The 22,089-nt window shown below is 40.1% G+C and overlaps 1 protein-coding gene across 1 annotated transcript in view; it reads left to right on the top strand.

Annotated features, from left to right (window-relative positions):
* ANKRD22 (ankyrin repeat domain 22) overlaps positions 1-16,297 on the top strand; it is a 50,646-nt gene extending 34,349 nt beyond the window's left edge. The window contains exons 4-7 of the mRNA XM_077454173.1: positions 6,272-6,349; positions 12,796-12,894; positions 13,961-14,069; positions 15,167-16,297. Coding sequence (XP_077310299.1) covers positions 6,272-6,349; positions 12,796-12,894; positions 13,961-14,038 — 255 coding nt within the window. The 3' untranslated portion in view covers positions 14,039-14,069; positions 15,167-16,297. The remainder of the gene's footprint in view (positions 1-6,271; positions 6,350-12,795; positions 12,895-13,960; positions 14,070-15,166) is intronic.
* The last annotated feature ends 5,792 nt before the right edge of the window (positions 16,298-22,089 follow it).

Genomic DNA, 22,089 nt, shown 5'->3' with positions numbered 1-22,089 from the left:
GGGGGGGGGCGCTGACACATCATTTTCACCCTGGGCTCTGGATGACCTTGTCCCAGCACTGCCTAGAAGAATAAGGAATACTTCGAAGTATTAACACTTCTTGATGGATAAAATGTTATTCACCCTTCTTAATTACAATGTATGGCCACACACAACATATGAATGCAAAGAATATTATTGCGCCAATTAATATATAAAAATGTGAACCAAGCTGCTACACACGAATGTGACAAAATTCATATACAAAAAGAAACTATAATGTAGCGCTAATAAAGTTTTTTACAATGAAAATTGAAGGTGGAGTGGCTGACACCAACCAAAATAACTATAAAGTCCAAAGAATGAAGTGTATCAGTCCCCAGAATCAATAGGAATAATCCAGAAGACATCTGAGGCAATAACATCCAAACGTCTGTGTCAGGGAAGCCCGCGAAAACGGGCAAAAAGCCTGCGAAAACGGGTCTTCCCGACATACATCAACCAATGTCTGACGACAACACTATTATGCCCAAACACAATATGGCCACTCAGAAGAGGCTCTGTAGTACATATAAATAAAGCGCTATTATAGGAGGCAGAAGCGAGGCTTGGTTGGAAACAATCCAAGCCTCGCACTGATATCAAACCGTGCACGTCGATGTCAACACACCACCGCGCGCCATCCATCCAATGCGGAAGAGCCAAATCTCAACACGATGTCTGGCCCCACCATTCTAACCGGAACTAAGGAGAGAAAGGAAAAAAAACAGCATGCACACACAGCAATTCGCCATATTCCCTGAGCATGCGCCATCATGGGACACCGAAAATCGCGCTGTTTCACCCGTGTACATGCGTGGCAACAAAACCATATGGCTCAAATAAAAAGGCACATCACATATAGACAGTAGTAGACTATCGGCCTTACGCCAAAAGACCCCTACATCGGCATGTACCTACGACTATTGAGGGTGAATAAATGGGCGCCCAGGTATCCCTAAGACACAAATGCTCCACCCTGCATATAAAATGGGAAGGAGGATAAAAGCCCCTTCTTAATTAGATGGCAACACACCTACACAGCACAACAACAAAAGAAAAAAAAACGATAAAATTGCACAAAATTAAGCTTTATTAATAAACAAATTCATGTCCCACTCTACGTTCAAGCCGAATGGTGAGTAAGTTTTGAGTTAATAAATCCACTGGGTTTCAAGATGCGAAACCCCCCCGTAATTGGGATTCACCTCTCTAATGGGGGACGAATTTGTAAATAATGACAAACCGTGTTCCTGTCGGATCCCGATCATGATGCTCAAGATATTGTCGAGGGACACTATGATTAGTCTTGCCTTTTTTGATATTAGTCGGATGTTCATTTAGCCCGAATGGAAAATACTCTGATCGTACGTCCTATATACTGCTTGTTGCAAGGACAAGTCATCATATAAACAACGAACTTAGTAGTGCATGTAGTGAAGTGCTCCATGTGGTAAGTGCGATGTGTAATTACGGACGAAAAGGTCTCGTTCCTACGTCTCCCACAAATATTATGTAGGCAGACGTTGCACTCACGACACGGGTAATACCCCTTACATTCTTGGGGGAAAAAGGGGGTACGTTTAGGTGGGTCTATGACATTAGGTGTTATCCGGCCTTGTATGGAGTGGGCCCCCCTAAAAAATTACGCCAGCATTAGTAGGGATAATGGAGCTCAAAAACCTGTCGCTCTGAAACACACCCCAATGTTTTTGAATAATATTCTTGATTTGTCTGGATTGAACTGAGTAGGATGTAAAAGACCATTTAAATTTATCTTCCTGACCTTTCCTAGGTACAGGCTGTAACCATTCCGGTCAGTAGGTTTAAAATATGTTTTGAATTCTAGTTGTTTATCAAAAACTCGGATCTCCAAATCCAAAAAATGAATAGAAGTAAGGCTAGCTTCATAGCTGAGATGTATGCCTCTATTGTTTGTATTAAGAAGGGACATAAAGTCATCAAGAGATGCACGATCGCCCTTCCAGAAGAGGATGATGTCATCTATGTATCTAGCCCAAAGGACCAATTCTGGTCTCTCGCGGGCATAGACGACATCCTCCTCCCACTTGGCCATGAATAGGTTAGCCAAACTGGGGGCGAATTTAACCCCCATGGCTACACCAGCGGTCTGCATAAAAAACTTTTCTTGAAACCAAAAAAAATTGTGCTGCGTGGCAAACTTAAGAAGTTCCATAATAAAATTGCGTTGTAATAAAGGAAGGGAAGTATTTTTAGATAGATAGTATTCAACAGCGTTGAATCCCAGCTCATGCGGGATGCACATATATAGTGCAGACATATCAGCTGTGACCAATAACGTGCCTTCAATATATTCAAAAGATTGTAGTAACCTGATAGTATCCCCCGTATCCTTCAAATAAAAGGGCATCCGACGGACCAATGGTTGAAGATGAAAATCCACATATTTACGGGATGTGACCGAGTCTATTCCGCTGACTATAGGTCGTCCAGGTGGGTCTACAGGGTTTTTATGAACCTTTGGGAGGTAATATATAGTTTGGAATCCGAGGTGCAAGAGGAACTAGGTAACTCCGTTCTTTCTTGTCCAGAATCCCCAGGGCATAGCCCTCATTGACAAGATCGGTCAAGGATCCCTTATAATTAGTAGTAGGATTAAAATGAATGAGAGTGTATTTGTATCAGCCAGAATCTCATCCATTTTGGCTATATATTTTTATTTATCCAATATGACTATTGCTCCGCCTTTATCGGCGAGGCATATAATCAAATTTTTTTGTTCACATAGTGATTTTAATCGTTTTTTTGAAGTTTGGATCTAGATAAGTCTTCTTAGAAGGTAACTCCTCTAGATCCTTCAAAACCAAACTACGGAACACACTGGTGGCTGGAGCCATGGTCCCTGGAAGATTAAACAAAGACGGGTTTGAAAGACCCATATGTGTATATTCATCTTCAACACTAGAGGCCGTATTAGAGGGGGGAAGTCAAAAAATGTCTTTGAATACTCAATTTTTAATGAATTTTTGAATATCAATAAAAGTGGAAAATTTATTAAGTGTCTTTGAAGGGACATATTTCAGTCCCTTGTCCAACACCAATTTTTCATCATTGGTCAAGGTGACCGTGCTTAGATTAAAGATACCAGGACAGGTCAGGTCCTTTTTTTCTTTTTGCCTTGGACCCTCCACCCACCTCTGGCACCTCTCCTCTTTCAGGGCTTGCTAGATATTCTTGTGCCGACCGGGAAAACCCGACTGGTAGGAGGGTCCTGGTTGGTTTTGGTTATATCGGTACGGAGAATGGATATAAGAATCCTCCTCCCTATCGACAAACCCATATGTATCCTCGTATGTCATTCTCGGTCCTCTTCCTTGTAAAGGGAGAAATCGATTTTGAGTATAAACTGGTGTCCGTGAAACGGTTCCTGTAGAGTCGAGGATTCATTAGTTCATGCTCGTTTGACCTGGTGTTGCCCACATACAGGTCCTGTGGCTCTGGTAAGAGTACTCACTTTTTTCACATTTTCGTTTTGATGTTATTGCCTCAGATGTCTTCTGGATTATTCTTTTGCCTATGCATTGTATGAACCACTACATCTGGGACTCTTTTTTTATTGATTCTGGGGACTGATTCACTTCATTCTTTGGACTTTATAGTTATTTTGGTTGGTGTCAGCCACTCCACCTTCAATTTTCATTGTAACACTTTATTGGCGCTACGTTATAGTTTCTTTTCACACACAACATATACCTTCACTATACCACGCTTTGTAAATATGGCACAGGATACATGCCTCTTAAGACACAAACACATGAAGGATTTTCACCTTAATGCAGGGAATGCATAAGGGCAGTGATGGCAAACCTTGGCACCCCAGATGTTTTGGAACTACATTTCCTATAATGCTCATGCACTCTGCAGTGTAGTTGAGCATCATGGGAAATGTACTTCCAAAACATCTGGGGTGCCAAGGTTTGCCATCACTGCATTAGGATTAAAAAAAAAAAAAAAAAAAGTTTTTTGTCTTTGGAACCACTTTAACCACTTAAGCCCCGGACCATTTGGCTGGCAAAAGACCAGAGCACTTTTTGCGATTCGGCACCATGTCGCTTTAACTGACAATTGCGCGGTCGTACGACATTGCACCCAAACAAAATTGACGACCTTTTTTTCCCACAAATAGAGCTTTCTTTTGGTGGTATTTGATCACCTCTGCGGTTTTTATTTTTTGTGCTATAAACAAAAAAATAGTGACAATTTTGAAAACCTTTTTGCTATAATAAATATCCCTCAGTTTAGGCCGATATGTATTCTGTACATATTTTTGGTAAAAAAAAAATTGCAATAAGCATGTATTGATTGGTTTTGCAAAAGTTATAGCGGATAGTTTTACAGCATTTTCATTTAAGAATTTCTTTTTTACTAGTAATGACGGTGATCAGTGTTTTTTATCGTGACTGTGTTGCAGTCACGATAAAAAACACTGATCACCGTCATTATGGCGGACAGATCGGACACTTTTGGCGCTATTTTGAGACCATTCATAATTATACAGCGATCAGTGCAATTAAAAATGCATTGATTACTGTGTAAATGTGACTGGTAGTGAAGGGGTTAACCAATAGGTGGCGCTGTAGGGGTTAAGTAAGTGTGTCCTAGGGAGTGATTCTTACTGTGGGGTGGAGGGGCTATGTGTGACATGACACTGATCACCACTCCCGATTACAGGGAGCTGTGATCAGTGTAGTGTCCTGTTACTAGGAAGAATGGGGAAATGCTTGTTGACATCAACATTTCCCTGTCCTTCCTCTCCGTGAGACGATCACGGGTATCCCCACGGACATAGAGTCCGCAGGACCCACGATCACACTTGCGGGGCTCGCGGGAAACCGCTTCTTAAAGGGCAACGTACAGGTACGTTAATATGCCTTATGTGCCCTTCTGCCGTTGTGAGCCGGTCAGCAAGCAGTTAAGTAGCAGGGAGCCAAATTTATATTATGGGACTCTTAAAGTGGTTGTAAACCCTTTACAACCACTTTTTGCTACAGGTAAGCCTATAATTAGGCTTACCTGTAGCTACACTGGATATCTCCTAAGCCTGCATGGTTTAGGAGATATCCCCTGTATTTGCATGTGCCAACGTTATTGGCGCATGCACACTGAAGCAACGGCGCGTATGTTTCGTTGCCTCAATTAGATGGTGCCGTTACTGGCAGCTCCCACACACATGTGCAGGAGTGATGTCACTGTGGCTCGTGCCTGTGCCAGAGCCCGCGATACCTGGAGGTAACTCTGGGAGCAATGTCGGAAGCCGGAGCGGGGTAAGAGGATGGCTGCAGGGGCTTCGATTTCAGGTAAATCATTTATAATGAGCTAGTATGCTATGCATAATAGCTCATTATGCCTTTGTCTTGCAGATTTTTATTTTTTATTTTTTTTGGGTTTGTTTTTTTTTCTAGGGTTTACAACCACTTTAATGTAGGGAAATGAAGGAAGAAAAGCAATTCGAAAAATGGATTTACAGAACGTGAAATTTATATCCAAATAAATGTTAGAAATTATTCTTCTCCATGAAGAAAAGTATATCTAGCACAACCATGCCATAATCTTCATCTATTGTAGTTTGTATATCATCCACTGAGTGCTGTTCATGGTCGCAAGTGCACTAAAGTGGCTACAATCACCTCAAGCAAGATGGTATATCATCATATATAAGGAGAAACAACTGTAGCTGAACTTGGCTGCAGATTTGGAGCTTCTATATGACATCTGAGAAGATTAATGTGTGTATGACATGACAGATTGCTCTTCAATCTGTCAAAAATTGTTAATGAGAAAAAAAAAAAAGACGAAACCGCTGAATACTATATGTTTTTTTTATTTTGCATTTTCAGTTACCTTTTTAGGACAATATTTTGGGATGTTTCATTCTTCTCAGTCCAAGATGTGGACGAAAGCTTGTCCTGAAAATGTACAGTAACTGTTAGTTCAAACGTATCACAGACACTACTCTATTTGGTTGCAAGTGCACAAATGACTACAATCACTTCATCCAAAAAATATATATATAGTTACATCTTCTGTAACATATGTTTATCAGGAAACATGTTTCTATATTACTCATGGGATTGAAAGAATGTGAAAATAATTGAAATAATTGTTTGAAAAATCTTAACCCTATTTGTGGCCTGCCTTCTAAAATGTACACATGTACACTTTGCCACGAATACAGCGATTAGACTTTTAATATGTATGTGTCCTGTTACAGATTTCAAAGGGCAAACAGAATGAGAGACTGATCAGAATTTTACTGCACTCAGGTGTTGATGTCAATGCTGCAGACAACGTAGGTCATTAGAAAATTAAGTATTGAGTATTATATTGTCGTATTACGATGACTTATTTTATATTGTCTCTGTATGATGAAGAGGAATGTGGCCTAACCGAAACGCCAAAGGCATATTTTTATACTAATATTTCTCATTATGTGCACATGATTATATTAGACATTAGAGACAGCAAAACTAACTCAGTATCTTTCTTCATCGTTTATTTTCAGTAGGAATGGGCTCAGGCAGTGGCGTCGCTAAGGGGGGGTGGCTTTTGGGGTTATAGCCCTGAGTCTCTCAGAGACGGCCGTTGCCTCTCTGCAACCGGCCCGCGATTGCGGCGGGCAGCACCGGAGAGTGGGCAGGCAGCACAGGAGAGCCAGGCAGGGAGAAAGCAGACGGATGAAATCGTCTCTCACCGCCCACCCTGTATCAATGTTGTTCTGCTGTCACTGCACAACCGCCGGCAGCAGAGAGATGACATAATCTCTCACTGCCCGCCCTCTCTCTGGTGACAGTGATGCAAGGAGCGGTTCTCTGGGTCTGAGATAAGGAGGGGCTCTCTGAGGACCCTGATGTAAGTGAGGGGGCTCTGTGGGGACCCTGATGTAAGGGGGAGGCTCTGTGGGGACCCTGATGTAAGGGGGAGGCTCTGTGGGGACCCTAATGTAATTATGATATATATACTTCGCTGCTATGGGCTCTAGCCCCAGATCTTTTGTAGACCTAGCAATGCCCCTGGGCTCAGGCATGTTCAAACATGCCAGGAAGCCGGCACTGCACACTGCCAATCATAGGTAGTGTGTGCATGTACAGCTGCTGGTCGTGAAATGCTTCATGGCCTATGATTGGTGGTGTGCAATGACGGCTTCCTGGCGGGTTCAATCCATACTCACCCAAGCCAACTACTAATTATCAGCAGCCTCTCAACAGCTTCTTACTGCATACCAATTCAAACATTTTCATATACTATCCATTCAAATACGCCCACTGTATAAATTCAGGTAAACTTAGCAATTTTCACATTAAGAGCTCATTCACACAGGCATCTAAAATGCAGCGTTTAGATGCATATAGCATATTGTTTTATACACCTCTAAACATATCACTATATGAATCAGTGGCGGCGTACAAACAGCTGCTTCTACAAACAAATGTGTGCTGTGTTTAGAGGCTTACAAAAAAGTAGCTTGTGTTTGGGGCTATACATATCTGCCAATTTTACACCAGTACATGTGTAAATGCATACACAATAAGTCATTAGATTGTTCACGTCTAAATGTTGTATGCAACTAAATGCCTATAAATTCAAGTCCTTTTAAGATTGTATTTTATGCAGAATCTTCTGCTAGCTCCGCCAGCAAGAGCCTGCATTCCATGCAGAAAATACACGTATGCCTGTGAATGAAACCTAAGAAAACAGGATTGGACATGGAGCATGGGATATAGAGCAGTGCGACGCTCCTTCCATGGCAAACTTTCTCTCCACCACTTTTGCTTTCCTGGATTAACTAATGCCACGTACACACGGGAAGTCTCTTCTTTTTTTTTTTTTTTTTTCGTTCAACCCAGCGGGCTGAACCAAAAAAAAAAAAAACAGACCGCTGTACTAACACATGTTAGTACAGTGATCTCCACCACTGAGCTATTGTGTTCTGACGGGGGGGTCTAATTGTGTTCTGATATTTCCCACTATATGTTGAGATAACATACACTTTGTATATGGAACTTTCGGTATACTATTAAAGCCTCAGGCTTGTATCTTTGGAACATGGGTTATCCAACCCCTTTGAGTTCCATGATCTCTACATTTACCCAACTCATTGCCAGCAGGATCTACACTCCTTGATGGATTTTTAATTTGCCTTCTATTAGAGCAAATGTAGCCATGACTGGGAAGTTTGGGAAGAAAGAGACTAGGAAATTTGTCAATGGATTCTCCAAGAAATAGAAGCCAGGAGGTGAGTCAGCCCACCAGACACAACCTTTTGGTGGACACCATAGGTTATTTTTCTGAAATACCAGTCCTCTGTCTTTCTGATCTTGTTTAGAGACTATCATAATCATGGTCTTACACACTAGTCTAGGAAAGAGCCTCTAGACTAATGTAGCATCAGCTCACAAGTGCCTCAGCTGGCTAATAGTGATTTATTGGTAGTCGTGATTTCATGCTGACTAGAACACATTAAGCAGCTGTATGCAGTTTGTTTCCATTGTGTATTAAGTGCATTAGATGGGATATTGGTCTAATGCCTGAATGCAATGTCCCCAGAGCAACGATAGTCAGCTCTTCTATGAGACTATTTAAAAAGTAGAATACCATTGTTAAAACAATTATTTTTGTTATTGGAGAGAAAAAAAATGAAAAACCATAGACTCAATTCACAAAGCTTTAACAAAAGGAGAAGACTTTCTAATGTAGCCAAGTGACTGTTTTCAAATCTTATTGAATTGTGTAAACATAGTAAGTTTAGCTACATATACTGTATGTTCACCATCAGGGCTCCTTAACACCAGCCTGCATAATAACAAGCTGCAGGCTGGTGTCCATTGTAGAGGGGTAGTAAAAGGTTATGCGTTGTGCTTTTACAGCACCATTGCACTGTTTACTTTTTCTTAACCACTTGACCTCCGGAAGATTTACCCCCTTTGCTGACCAGGCCATTTTTTGCGATATGGCACTGCGTTATTTCTCACTGACAATTGTGCTGTTGTGTGATGCTGTACCCAAATAAAATGTATGTCCTTTTTTTCCCCCCCACAAATAGAGCTTTCTTTTAGTGGTATTTGATCATCTCTGCATTTTTTATTTTTTAGCGCCATAAACAAAAGACTGACAATTTTGAAAAAAACAAGATGTTTTACTTTCTGCTACAATACACAAGCAATAAAAATGTTATAAAAATCTAATTTCTTCATACATTTAGGCTAATATGTATTCTGCTACATATGTTTTGGTAAAGAAAAATTCCAATAAGCGTATATTGATTGGTTTGCACAAAAGTTTTTTTATAGCACTACAAGCTATGGGATATTTTTATTTTATTTATTTTTTCACTAGTAATGACGGTGATCAGTGACTTATAGTGGGACTGCGATATTGCGGCAGACATTTGGACACTAATGCCTCTTACACACGATCAGACTTACCAGAGCCTGCCGGACAATCCGCCCGTGTGTGGGCTCCAGCGGACTTTTTTTTTCCCAAAAGTCTGGCGGACTTAGAAATTTTGACTCAAAATTGTCCGCTGGACTCGGCAGTCCGGCGGACAATCCAGCCATCTGTGTGCTAGTCCGCCGGACTTTTGAAATGAACGGACTTGCCCACACGGAGAAAAGTCCGCTCACTTTGAACGTGACTCCAGGTAGACGGGACTAGCGCAGGAAGTCAATGTCGCCGCCTCCATCGGTGAGATTGACACCTCGCTGGCCATAGTCCGGCAGATTGTCCGCTGGGCCTAGTCCGCTGGAAAAGTCTGGTCATGTGTAGGCAGGTCCGCTCGTCCGGATAGTCCGATCATGTGTACGTGGCATAACTGACACTTTTTTTTGGGGACCAGTGACACAAATACAGTGATCAGTGCTAAAAATATGCACTGCCACTGTACTAATGACACTGGCTGGGAAGAGGTTAAACATCAGGGGCGATCAAAGGGTTAACTGTGTCTAGCCTGTGGTTTTGTGAACTGTGGGGGTGGTTTTACTAGGGGAAGACATGGATCCTAGTCTCTGCTTTGCAGAGATACAGGATCCATGCTTTCCCTCCTGTCAGAATAGGGATCTGCCTTGTTTACATAGCTCCCGCTGTGTGTAATACGCACTCCCTATCCGGAAGTGTCGGATCACGTGTGTGTGTGTGTGTGTGTGTGTGTGTGTATATATATAATAAATCTATATAATCACATGATCAGGTGCCGCCCTGTAACGGTAATACTTCTATAGGGCAGATCTGAACCGGTTAAAAAGGAATTTAAGCTTTACACTAACTAGTCTTAAAAATATTCCTTCACCTCTCCCCTGCTGTATGTATCCTGCCTACCCTGTGTAAAAAAATTATTCTGTATACTTTGGAATTCAGCAGGTTCAGCAGGAGCGAGTTAAATTCCGGTCGAGATCACCAGCATGTTACTTGTAAAAGTCTTTACTTTAAAGACTTACTCGTCTTTATTGGTCTCTCAAAGCAGTCAAACACAAATGGCTTTCTTCAGCATAAGTAAAGTAAACAGTTCATAGCCCTTGTGTCAAGAAAACCATTTAACAGACTCCCTGCCAAACTCTCAGCCCCACACTGGGGTTAGGGTTTCCACTTGCCTCGGGGTGCTCCAAACGCTGCAGGGAATTCAGCAACAAAAGTTTCCAGAGAGTTCACACTTGCTCACAGCTTTTGAATCACTCTACTCTGACTCACTGATACATTTGCTGATTGCATTTTGCTGCTTTTCAAGACTCCCTTACCTGTGGCTTAACCCCTATGGGACCAGAGTCCATGTAACCAGGGTTTGGAGGTTCTTCCCACTCTAAACTCTTCTAACCTCTGAAATTCTGGGTCCCTAGTAAGGACTTTTCAATCCAGAGAGTACTGAAAGTCAGTCCTCTCTAGCCAGACATCCCTGGAACACCTAGCCCTGCATGGGTGAGAACACCCAAGTACTCAACAATGTCTTCAAAACTGTCCCATTACTCAAATACTGGGAGAATATACCTGCTGCCCAGGACACATTCCTTGTGTCCTGTACAAAAGGGACGTGCAGTCAGGGGAGGTAGAGCCATGAACATAAAGGAAGGAAAACAAAAAATGATTGACTTAGGGTTGTAGCTTGGCGACCTGGGGTCACAGAGACCCCACATTTGGGAGGTAGGTAGCCGAAGTCCTACCCCACTATTGTCAAATGTAGGGGGGCTCCTATCATCTATGGTTGCGGAGATACGATGTGTAGCCTGTCCTAAGCTACAGAGGCACTGAGCTCAATGGACAGCTTGGAGTCTTGGACCAATGGTAAGCTGTCCAATAAAAATGCTGCAGTAGAAGCACGCCTCTCACTGCAGTGTCATAGAAGGGGGCATGTATCTAAAAGACACATGCTCCCTTCCAACCCAGCCCTCTTAAAGTGGTTGTAAACCCTTACAAACCACTTTGACCTAGATTAAGGCTTACCTGTAGGTCCATAAATATATATTTGCCAAAAGACAGGCACCACTGTCTACGGTGCATGCGCTGTAGACAGCGGCGCACTGAGCGCGCTGCTGTTAACGGCGATATGCCGTGAGTGACGGAAGTGACGTCATTGCGGCTCCGTCGAATGACAGCGCTGGAGCAGCGAGACCCACCAAGAAGATGGAGGCTCCGTACACAAAGGGACAGCGGTAACTTTGCCGGCTCCTGTGTCAGGTAAGTGATGCATAGTAGTCCATTATGCTTTACCTTTGCAGGGAATCAAAGAGGACGTAAACCCATCAGGGTTTACTTCCTCTTTAACTAGAACAAAATACATGGGTTTATGGGTGTAAGGTTTACCCACAATCCCATGTTTTTTTCACACAGTTAAGACGGGGAATGAGAATCTGCTGCTGCTGAAAAGGTAGAAGCTAAATCATATATTAGTATGCTATATGTTATAAGATAATGTATTATTTATCTATTTACTGTGAAAATTAGGGTTTGAAGTTATAACTTTAAACTTCCATAATTTTGTCCGTTAAGCCACCAGACATTTTTTGAAAATATAGTAAATTACCTTAAAATTATTTATAATTATTTGTATATTACTTATGGTAATTCATTTTTTTTATGTTGCGCAGTATTTGTGCAGCAATTTTCAAACACTTTTTTTTTTTGGGGTGGGGGGGGTGGGGAAACCGTTTCATAAATAAATCTACAGTTAGACTGATATACATTTTTTTTCCGTATACTATGAAAGATGATGTTACGCCGAGTAAAAAAATACCTAAAATGTCATGCTTTAAAATTGCACAGCCTTTTGGAATGGTGCCAAACTTCAGTACTTAAAAATCTCCATAGGAGACGCTTTCAATTATTATTATTTTTTTTTATGTATTACATGTTTAGAGTTACAGAGGAGGTCTAGTGCTAGAATTATTGCTCTCCCTCTAACGATCACGGCCTATGTAACCTGTGTGTATTTGGCTCTGATACTAGCCAGTACCTCATCAGCCACTGACCTCACTGCACATCCCTACTGTACAATATACTAAAATTCAGCTTTAAAGCTGAAGCAAAGAATAAAAAAAATAATTAAACAACAAATCAGATGGTTTTAATCCTTTTCAAATAGGAATTAAAAACATGACAGCTGCACTGTAATTATTTTTTTTATACTGGATATTGTATAAAGGCATTTTGTATTGTTATAAATGTATTACCTTCTATGTAAACTGTATAGGATGAGTTGTTGCCCTATTAGGCTGGTCAGATTTTTAATAACATATGGCTCTTTTTCTGTAGAGGGGAAACACTGCCCTTCACTATGCCTGCAAAATGAAGACCCAAGCCACAATACCAATACTGCTTGAAGCTAATGCTAATCCCTACATTAAAAATAAGGTGAGTAGCACTAAAGAGCTGGTTGCTTTAGACCTATAAAAGCACAGTGCTGGTTTCATATTTTAAGAGAATGTTCAGAGGAAATACATACATAAGTAACCTTGGTAATTTGTACGGATTATCAGCAGCAGATTGGCCATTATTCTGACTGTCCACCACTTGAAAATGTATAGTAAAATGGTTAAACATGCTGGTAACATCAAAGGACTATATCAGTGTATATATAATATACTATACTTGTACTCATTATTTGGTATTTTTAAACTGGAACTTGCCTGAAAATGTCCATTATCTATATGCCCCCATCCCCATACAATAACATGAAGTGACCCCTAAAAGAAAAAAAGTGACAGTGTATGGTCGCAGAAGCTGGGATCTAAGATAAGTACTTTTTTCTTTTAAAGTGTCACTAAACAATATCCTTATTCTCCAAAAAAAAATCCATACACATCTGCAATTTAGTTTCCCTGTAATCTATTTTTCATGAAATTTGGTTCTGTTTTTCTTCCCCCCACTTAACTACCTCTGTGAGTTCCTGATTTGGAGAAGGCTGGGAGCTATAGAAGTACTGTTTGAGTTAAGAACACTTTTTTTTTTTTTTTAACCAGCGTTTAGTCTCGTTAATGTTGGTTTTTTTTTTTGGTTTTTTTTCTAGATGTCACTTTGTTTTTGCATGTGGCATTGGGGGACTTGTAAATAGAAGAGTCTTTAATGCAAGGTCCTCTTTAATGTTTTTGATAGTATTCAAGATTTCACGGTCATGTAAAAACACATGGGGGGGTTTGAATCACTAAAGGCAAATAGGCTGTTCACTTTGCAAGGCAATTTTAGTAGATGCAGGAAAGCTCTGCTAACTTCCTTAAACCAGTCGTGGAAGCAAAATACAATTTTTTTTTTATTTTCCTTTGAAGTAATAGGGTATTCTTTGCAAAGTGAAATGTCACCACATTCATTAAGTTCCCTTGTAAAGTGAGCAGCTTATTGGCCATAAGTAAATCCTTCCCATTGCATTGTAGTTAATATTAGAAAAGACATTTGTTTTTATTTATTTTTTGTTCTTTAACAGGAAGGTGAAAGTCCAGTCGACATTGCAGAGAAATTAAAGTTTACAAAAATTTTGGAGTTAATGAAAAAGTCTCCATAGCTTTAATGGGGGACGTGTTTTCCTAAAGCTGGTAAGAAAAAAAAAAAAGATCAGTCTACCTACCTGTGGAATGCTATACAGACAGGCAATGGAGAAGTGTGGATAATGAGTGCACTGGATATGTAACTGTATCAAAAGCCATACACAAGTTTTTTTTGTTTTTTTTTTGTAATGGTAGTTGCCAAATGGTTACTTTAATTTACTATGTAATATCATCTTGTTGCTATAATGAAGCAGGCTCAGCTGTAAGTCCTAAAGTTCTTCGTTATGTGTGCCAAGACTGGAGTGGTTCTTACTGGGGTTCGGACATTACACTTGGCATGAAATAACCTATATGGCCTTATTTACATTTATACTAGTATTTCCACAACCTTTGGCATCTTAATACAAGTGCTGTTGGTATCTACCATTGTTCTGTGCTTTTATTTGACCTTACACAGAGTATACCATAGTGGTATAAAACTGCTTGCATGTATCCAATCCCAGCCAATTAGAAGCCTCTAGTGAGTGATAGTATATTGCTGCTATTCCATGGCACAGGAAGCATGCTCTCTTCTAATAATCATGTATATGTCTTATTTCATGATAGTTGATTCTTTAACAGCAAAGAAAATAAATGATAAATAAATTATAGCTCAGGACATTGTAGAATTGATGTCCCCTTCTATAAAAGCTAGTTGCCTGGCTGGATTTGAATATTTAGAGTCACTGGCTGAGGACAAGCATGAAGTTTGTATATCTCATCCATAATAACAAAGGTTATACAAAATGATTGAAATGCTATAGAACGATACATAAGTGAACAAACTTTTAAATGTATATATCTATCTCTCTCTCTCTCTCTCTCTCTCTCTCTCTCTCTATATCTATATCTATATCTATATATAATGTATTTTTAATTTTTTTGTTTTTTAAAATAAAAAAAAGCTCTAATTTCTTTAGCATTTTAATGACCTATAAACAATAATTATAATATCGATTTGTGCCAATTAAAGGTTTATATTTATATACCTAATCTGCTTACTTGCTCTATTTAGAGAGCTTGGAAGCCACTGGATCTGCATGTGAACCTTTTCAGGAGGAGATTGGTAATCGTTGCCTGTATGTTTTCTTTCATTGCTTTTTCAGAATGCAGGTTAACCATATCAAATCTGTGGAAGCTTTTTGAAGACTAGAGCTCATAAACCCAAGAGAGAAGGCAAAACAGACCCACTCCAACCATAGTGATACTGTATAATGAAATAGCATCTCCACATATGGGACAATGATGTTGTCATACCTGACTATAATAAATTATAATTCATAAATTAAGAGTTGTTTATCTCTAGGATGAAGGTCATACTTTACCCAGTATGCATTAATAAGCAGTTTTTTTGTATAGTGATAAAAGGGCAGGGCTTAATGGAAAGAGGGTAGGGTTTATATCAGTAGGAATCCAGCACAAGTATGACATTTGCCCAACATTTCAGTTGTTCTAAGGGTCTATCTTTACTATGGCAGTGGAGTGCTGTCACATTAGAACTGTGCAGTGTCATTGAATATGAAGGAAATGTCCTAGGCCCACTCAGTCATAGATTCCTGTACTGAAAGTCTGGGTCTGAGACCAGGAACAGCTATACGTAAGGTTGGCCATGTTTTTGAAGTTACTTCCTGTAGAACCTCCAAATCTATATATTGTTCAATGTCTTGGCAAACTTGTGCAAACTTCTTTAATAAAGAAATATAAAGATCAATGATGATATACAGAGTACAGTAACCCATAACAGCCAATCATAAGAGGAAAAATGATTGCCAATACATTGTTACGATTAACTGCATTTTTGCTTTGCTCTTTGTTTTAGTCAATAAGGCTGATGGTGAGTGAAGTAGTACAAGGCCATCGGTGGACCATTAAATAAATCCAAAATGGGCAGAATTGTGCCATTCATGAGACCCAGTCAGATGCCTTCTTCCATTTTCTAATCTGCTGGATAGAAATGATATAGAACCTCACTAACTGCTGTGGACAGCATGTATGTCTTATTTTTCTAATTATTTTGTACATGAAGTAGCTAGAAGGAACTGCAACAAGACAAGCACTGGATATACATGAATGTAAATACTTGTTTTCGAGCTCTTAAGGTGCTATTTATTCTGCTACAGCTTTCAACATTACATTTATTTTACATTTTATATCAGTGAGTTGTATTATTTATAGTGTGTCAGTTTAAGGTTACAGCATTTTTGTAAAAATTGTTAATAAATATTTTTGGAAAAGAAGCACATTATTGTGTATTTATATATTTCTACCTTGGAATGCCAAACATAATCCTGCTTACGATATGTTATCGCATGGTTTCTGGCTTTCATGCTGACTTGCCCCACTTTTAATTTTATGGGTCCTCTCTCAATTCATAGGGGTTGATTTACTAAAGGCAAATATTCTTTTCTCTTTGCAAGAAAATGACAGCATTCTTGCTTGTACATGATTGGATGATAGAAGTCACTAGAGTGTCGCCTTATTCTGGAAGAATTCTCTTGCAAACTGAACAGCCTATTTGTCATTATTAAGTCAGCCCATTGTGTGTTTAGCAGGGCTAGGAGGTAGGAACCCTGCATCAGAGAGGGAGAGAAATGGATGCTGTATTAGATGTATTGGGTGTAGAATGCCAAGAGCCCAGAGTGGTGTTGTGCTGTAATCTGGCTGTGTGCTGGAGGAGCCGAGAAGAGAGGATTTAGCTATTGGGCTACCATGTGGTTGCTGTGCATCTAAGGTGAGTGTGTTAAGAGCCTCGGGCTAAGTGTGCTGTTTTACTACAGTATTTGCTGCTGCAGGAAGAAAGGAAATGCATTCAGAGACTGCAAGTTTAACCTCTTCAGCCCCGGAACATTTTACCCCCTTCCTAACCAGAGCACTTCTTGCGATTCGGCTTTAACTGACAATTGTGCAGTCGTGTGACGTTGCACCCAAAAATAGAGCTTTCTTTTGGTGGCATTTGATCATCTCTGCGGTTTTTATGCTATAAACAAAAAAAGAGCGACAATTTTGAAAAAAAACCTAAATTTTTTTACTTTTTGCTATAATAAATATCCCCCAAAAATATATATAAAAAAAAAGCAAAAAAATGCCTTTTTTTCCTCAGTTTAGGCCAATATGTATTATTCTACATATTTTTGGCGGGAAAAAAAAAATCGCAATAAGCGTATATTGGTTTGTGCAAAAGTTATAGCGTCTACAAAATAGGGGATAGTTTTATGGCATTTTTTTTTTACACATTTTTGGAACCTTTGGCATTTATACAGCGATCATTGGTATAAAAATGCATTGATTACTGTAAAAATGTCACTGGCAGGAAAGGGGTTAACACTAGGGGGTGCTCAAGGAATTGTGTTTCCTAGTGTGTGTTCTAACTGAAGGGGGGAAGGGGACCGTGTAGGGGAGATGACAGATCGCTGTTCATACTCTGTATGAACAGATGATCTGTCTCTTCTCCCCTCAGAGAACCAGAAACTGTGTGTTTTACACACACACAGATCCCGGTTCTTCATGTTTCGGCAGCGATCATGGGAGCCCGGCGGTGATCGTGACCACCAGGCACTCACATCGGCTCGGGGGGGTGAGCAGCGGGCGCACCCCTAGTGGCCACATCGCGAAGCGACGTAACATAACTTTGTTTCGCCCAGCCGTGCCATTCTTGCTGGTTGGCAAGTGACTAAAGTAGTCCATAAACCAGTGTATTCTGTTATCCAGAAGGCCCACTGTTCCAGCAATTGTGCTGCCTAATGTACTGCTGAACCAGAGATGCTGTTACAGACTTTGCAGAGAGAGAGAGAAGAAAAAGGATTGCCTATTAAAGCTGGAGAGAGCTGGTTTAAGAGGAAGGATCAATTCGCTGGCCACTGGGGGGGGCGCTTGAGGCAAATACCAGCTTCATCAATGGTGAGAAGTCTTTATTCAATTGAGCTTTCCTTTGAAGCAAATCCATTCTCTCCCCTATCTAACCTGGGGTACGTTACCGAAAGGGCACTCCGAAACACACACTTAAGTAATATTCCAAATCTATGCAGAGCTTTATTTCCTGTATACAAACTTACATGTGAAATCAAGTGGTCAGGTATATTATGGCCCTTTAGTCATTAAAAATAATACACGTTGATAAAAGGAGTATTCATTTTTAGCATATTCATAAGTCATGCATAACTTATCTAAAAGACACTATCTATTCTAGGTTTTCCTGTGGGAAATTGTGCTTTTATCTGAAGTTACATGGTTACATAGTCAGGTTGAAAAAAAGACACAAGTCCATCCAGTTCAACCACAAAAAAATATATATCATACAATCCCATATACCCAATTCTATACACACAGGTGATCCAGAGGAAGGCAAAAAACTCCAGCAGAGCATGATCCAATTTGCTAAAGCAGGGGAGAAAAATTCCTTCCTGATCCCCCTAGAGGCAAGCGTATTCCAGATGAGGTCTTACTAATGATTTGAACAGGGGCAAAATTATCTCTCTCTCTCTGGAGTACATACCTCTCTTAATACAGGAAAGGACTTTGCTCGCTTTGGAAACCGCAGCTTGGCATTGCATGCTATTATTGAGCTTATGATCTACCAAAACCCCCAGATCGTTCTTCACTATGTGGTCTTTTATTAATCTCTCCAGTATCTTCCCAACTATAGAAGTTAAACTAACCGGTCTATAGTTACTTGGTAAAGACTTTGTTCCCTTTTTAAATATAGGCACTACATTGGCCCTGCGTCAATCCAGTGGTACTATTCCTGTCATCAATGAGTCCCTAAAAATTAGATACAATGGCTTTGAAATTACAGAGCTCAATTTTTTTAGGATCCGTGGGTGGATGTCATCAGGTCCAGGTGCTTTATCCACCTTTATTCTGTCCAAATATTTCTGGACCATAGCAATTCTGAGCCATTGTGGATTTGGGGCTGTGTCACTACCACCCCCATTATGGACATGAGCTCCCCCATGCTCCTTTGTACACACAGAGCTGAAGAAAGTATTTAATAAATTAGCCGTATCTTTGTCCCCAGTCACCCACTCCAAATTTATTTTGTAAAGGGCCTACATGCTCAGACTTGACCTTTTTACTATTAATATATTTGAAGAATTTTTGGGGGTTTGTCCAAATATCTTTTGCAATCTGTCTTTCGTTTTGAATTTTTGCATCCTCCATTCCCTTTTTACATATTCTGTTATATTCTTTGTAACATTTAATTGACACTAGTGTTCCTTCATTTTAATATTTTTTAAAAGCTTTTTCTCTTATAGCTTTTCTAACTTTGGCCGTGAGCCACAAAGGTTTTATTTTTAGCCTTTTAAACTTATTGGCCATGGGAATATACTTTGCAGTGAGTTCACAAACAGTATTTTTGAAGTATTCCCATTTCTGTTCTGTGCCCATTGATGACAATATTCTCTCCCAGTCTAAGTCCTGGAGAGCAGCCCTCATCCTTGGAAAATTTGCTCTCTTGAAATGTGTTTTTATCTTTCCCATATGTGATTTTTGCTTACAGCTAACATCAAATGAAATCATGTTATGGCCACTGCTACCCATGTGTTCCTTTATCTGAACATTAGTAAAACGCTCTGCATGGTTTGAGATTACCAGGTCCAACAGAGCATCATTCCTAGTTGGGGCCTCAAACTGGACCATAAAATTGTTCTGTAATACGTTTATAAATTTTTGCCCTTTTAACTGTCCCAGCAGTGCCATTACTCCAGTCAATTTGTGGGTAGTTAAAATCCTCCATTATTATCACTGTCCCAGCCCTTGCAGCCCTTTCCATCTGTGCAAGGAGCTGAGTCTCCACCTCCTCATTAACATTGGGTAGTCTATAACAAACTCCAATGATTAACTTTGAACTACGCACATCTGTATGCAGTTCCACCCATAATGCTTCAGACTCATCACACTCTCCATCCACCAGATCCTCTTTCACACTCGCTTTGAGATCACTTCTCACATACAGACAGACCCCTCCACCTTTCCTTTTCACTCTCTTTCCAAAAGAGTGCATAGATAGGAATATTAACTAGGACTTGCTACTATACTAACTTGGGTTTATGTGCTTTGGTTACCCTACCACTAATGACCTAATATTACCCTCTGAAATATGTTACACACTGTCTCTCTCTCTCTCTATATATATATATATATATATATATATATATATATATATATATATATATATATATATATATATATATATATATGCTATAAAAATATGTATATTATAAAACATTTAATGATTTAAAAAGAATTAACAATAAGAAATTCAGTTTTTAGAGACTACTGAGTTTTTTTACATGGATAATATACAGTAATATGCAATGCACACTGTGCAGTATGTTGTAGTGAAGAAATATTTATACCACTGATCTTGGCTAATACAGAAGATATTATCTGGGACTTTGTTTTAGTTAACCACTTTCTACCTAACAACGTCATATGATGTCGTCGACTGGCTACAGGCATCAGATATCTTCTTTTACAGCCAGCGATCCTCTGCACCATAAAAAGGCTTTCACACTGAGCCACTTTACCGTCATTTTAGCGGTGGTATTCGGCTTTAACTCCCTGCTAGCAGCCGAAAAGTGTGAAAGCCCTGGCGCTATTTTTAGCGCTGTAGTGCCTGAAAAATGCTGGCAGTATGAAAGGGATCTTAGAACAATCATATTGGCTGTTCAGTCACTTGATCACTCTTACAGGTAGCGGGAGGGGACGCCGTCCTCTGGTGCTTCTCCCTGCTCACCTGTACGATATGCGAGAGGGAGATCAAATCGGTCCATGCCGCATGTTGACCATAGAGAATCCGGCAGACCAGATGGCCCCCGGACGTCTCTGTGATCTTTCAGGGGCCGGGCTTGATGTTATGATGCCACGCCCGGCCACTGCATCTGAAGGAATGCTGCCGGGTCTGCCAGCCCAGAGGTGAAATCTGGGGGTTTATAGACCAGAGATCTCGCTGTAAAGAGGATCTGTCATGTACTATTCCTATTACAAGGTATGGTTACATTCCTTGCATTTGGAATAAAAGTGATCAAAAAAAGTGTCAAAACAGAAAAATAAAAGTTAAAGAAGCAAACACATATGTAGGTTACATCCACATATGTAAGTGATGTTCAAACCACACATGTGAGATATCGCCAAAAATTGGGTTAATGCGTGAAACCGTTTTAAAAAAAAACATGCTTAAATACCGTGCGAGATAAAAAAGTTGCGATGACCACCATTTTATTCCGCAGGGTCTTTGCTAAAAAAAAAATGGTGATTTTTTTTTTACATGTAGGAGCAAAGTGTCAGAATTGGCCTGGGTAGCAAGTAATTGTTTCAAATTTTGGTGTGAAGTTCCCCTTAAAATCCATCCCAGACCCAAAGGGCCTGGTATGGACTGGGTGAGGGACCACACATCGTTTTTTTTCCTTGATTTTTTTAATCTATATTGCCAGGAGCCAGCAATACATTACAGCCACAAGCAAGTTTAAATTAAATGTTTTCCTTTAGAAATTTAATTTTGCTGCGACACTCTTCTACACATGACACAGATGCGCCACTTGATACATGTCCCCTAGGGGAGTACCCGGGTCCCCATACACTTTTTATGTCATTAACCTGCATATAAACATGAAAAAGCACTTTTGCTTTTTCATTTTTGTGTCCCATAGACTTTAATAGGGTTCGCGCTAGAACTTTTTGACTGTTCACGTGTTCTGGTGCAAATCATACCAGGGGGTGTTCGGCCCATCCCTACTGGAGATGGGCTGGATGTTCAACTCAAACATAAGTTTGACTCGAACATCAGATGTTTGTTCGCATAACAAGGAACATATGGGGCCTTTGTGGCAAATTTGTCTGCCGCAGAGCACCCAATAATGCACTGCGAGATCGCTGTACATTGACGGCTGCTGATTGGCACAGATGTGATATTGAGAAAATGAGAAAATGTAAGGGTAGAAAATACATGGGCATGTGCACTATCTGCCAACACTTCTCTGCAAATTCCCCTTAATTGCAGTGGGGACATGGACAGGAGTGGGAGACAAAA

This window comes from Lithobates pipiens, unplaced genomic scaffold (genome assembly GCF_037356315.1).
Source record: "Lithobates pipiens isolate NorthernLeopardFrog02 unplaced genomic scaffold, aLitPip1_a1.2 Scaffold_25, whole genome shotgun sequence".
In the NCBI taxonomy this organism is placed as follows: domain Eukaryota; kingdom Metazoa; phylum Chordata; class Amphibia; order Anura; family Ranidae; genus Lithobates; species Lithobates pipiens.
The sequence above is the reverse complement of the archived record's forward strand: the minus strand, read 5'-3'. Positions and strand labels throughout refer to the sequence as shown.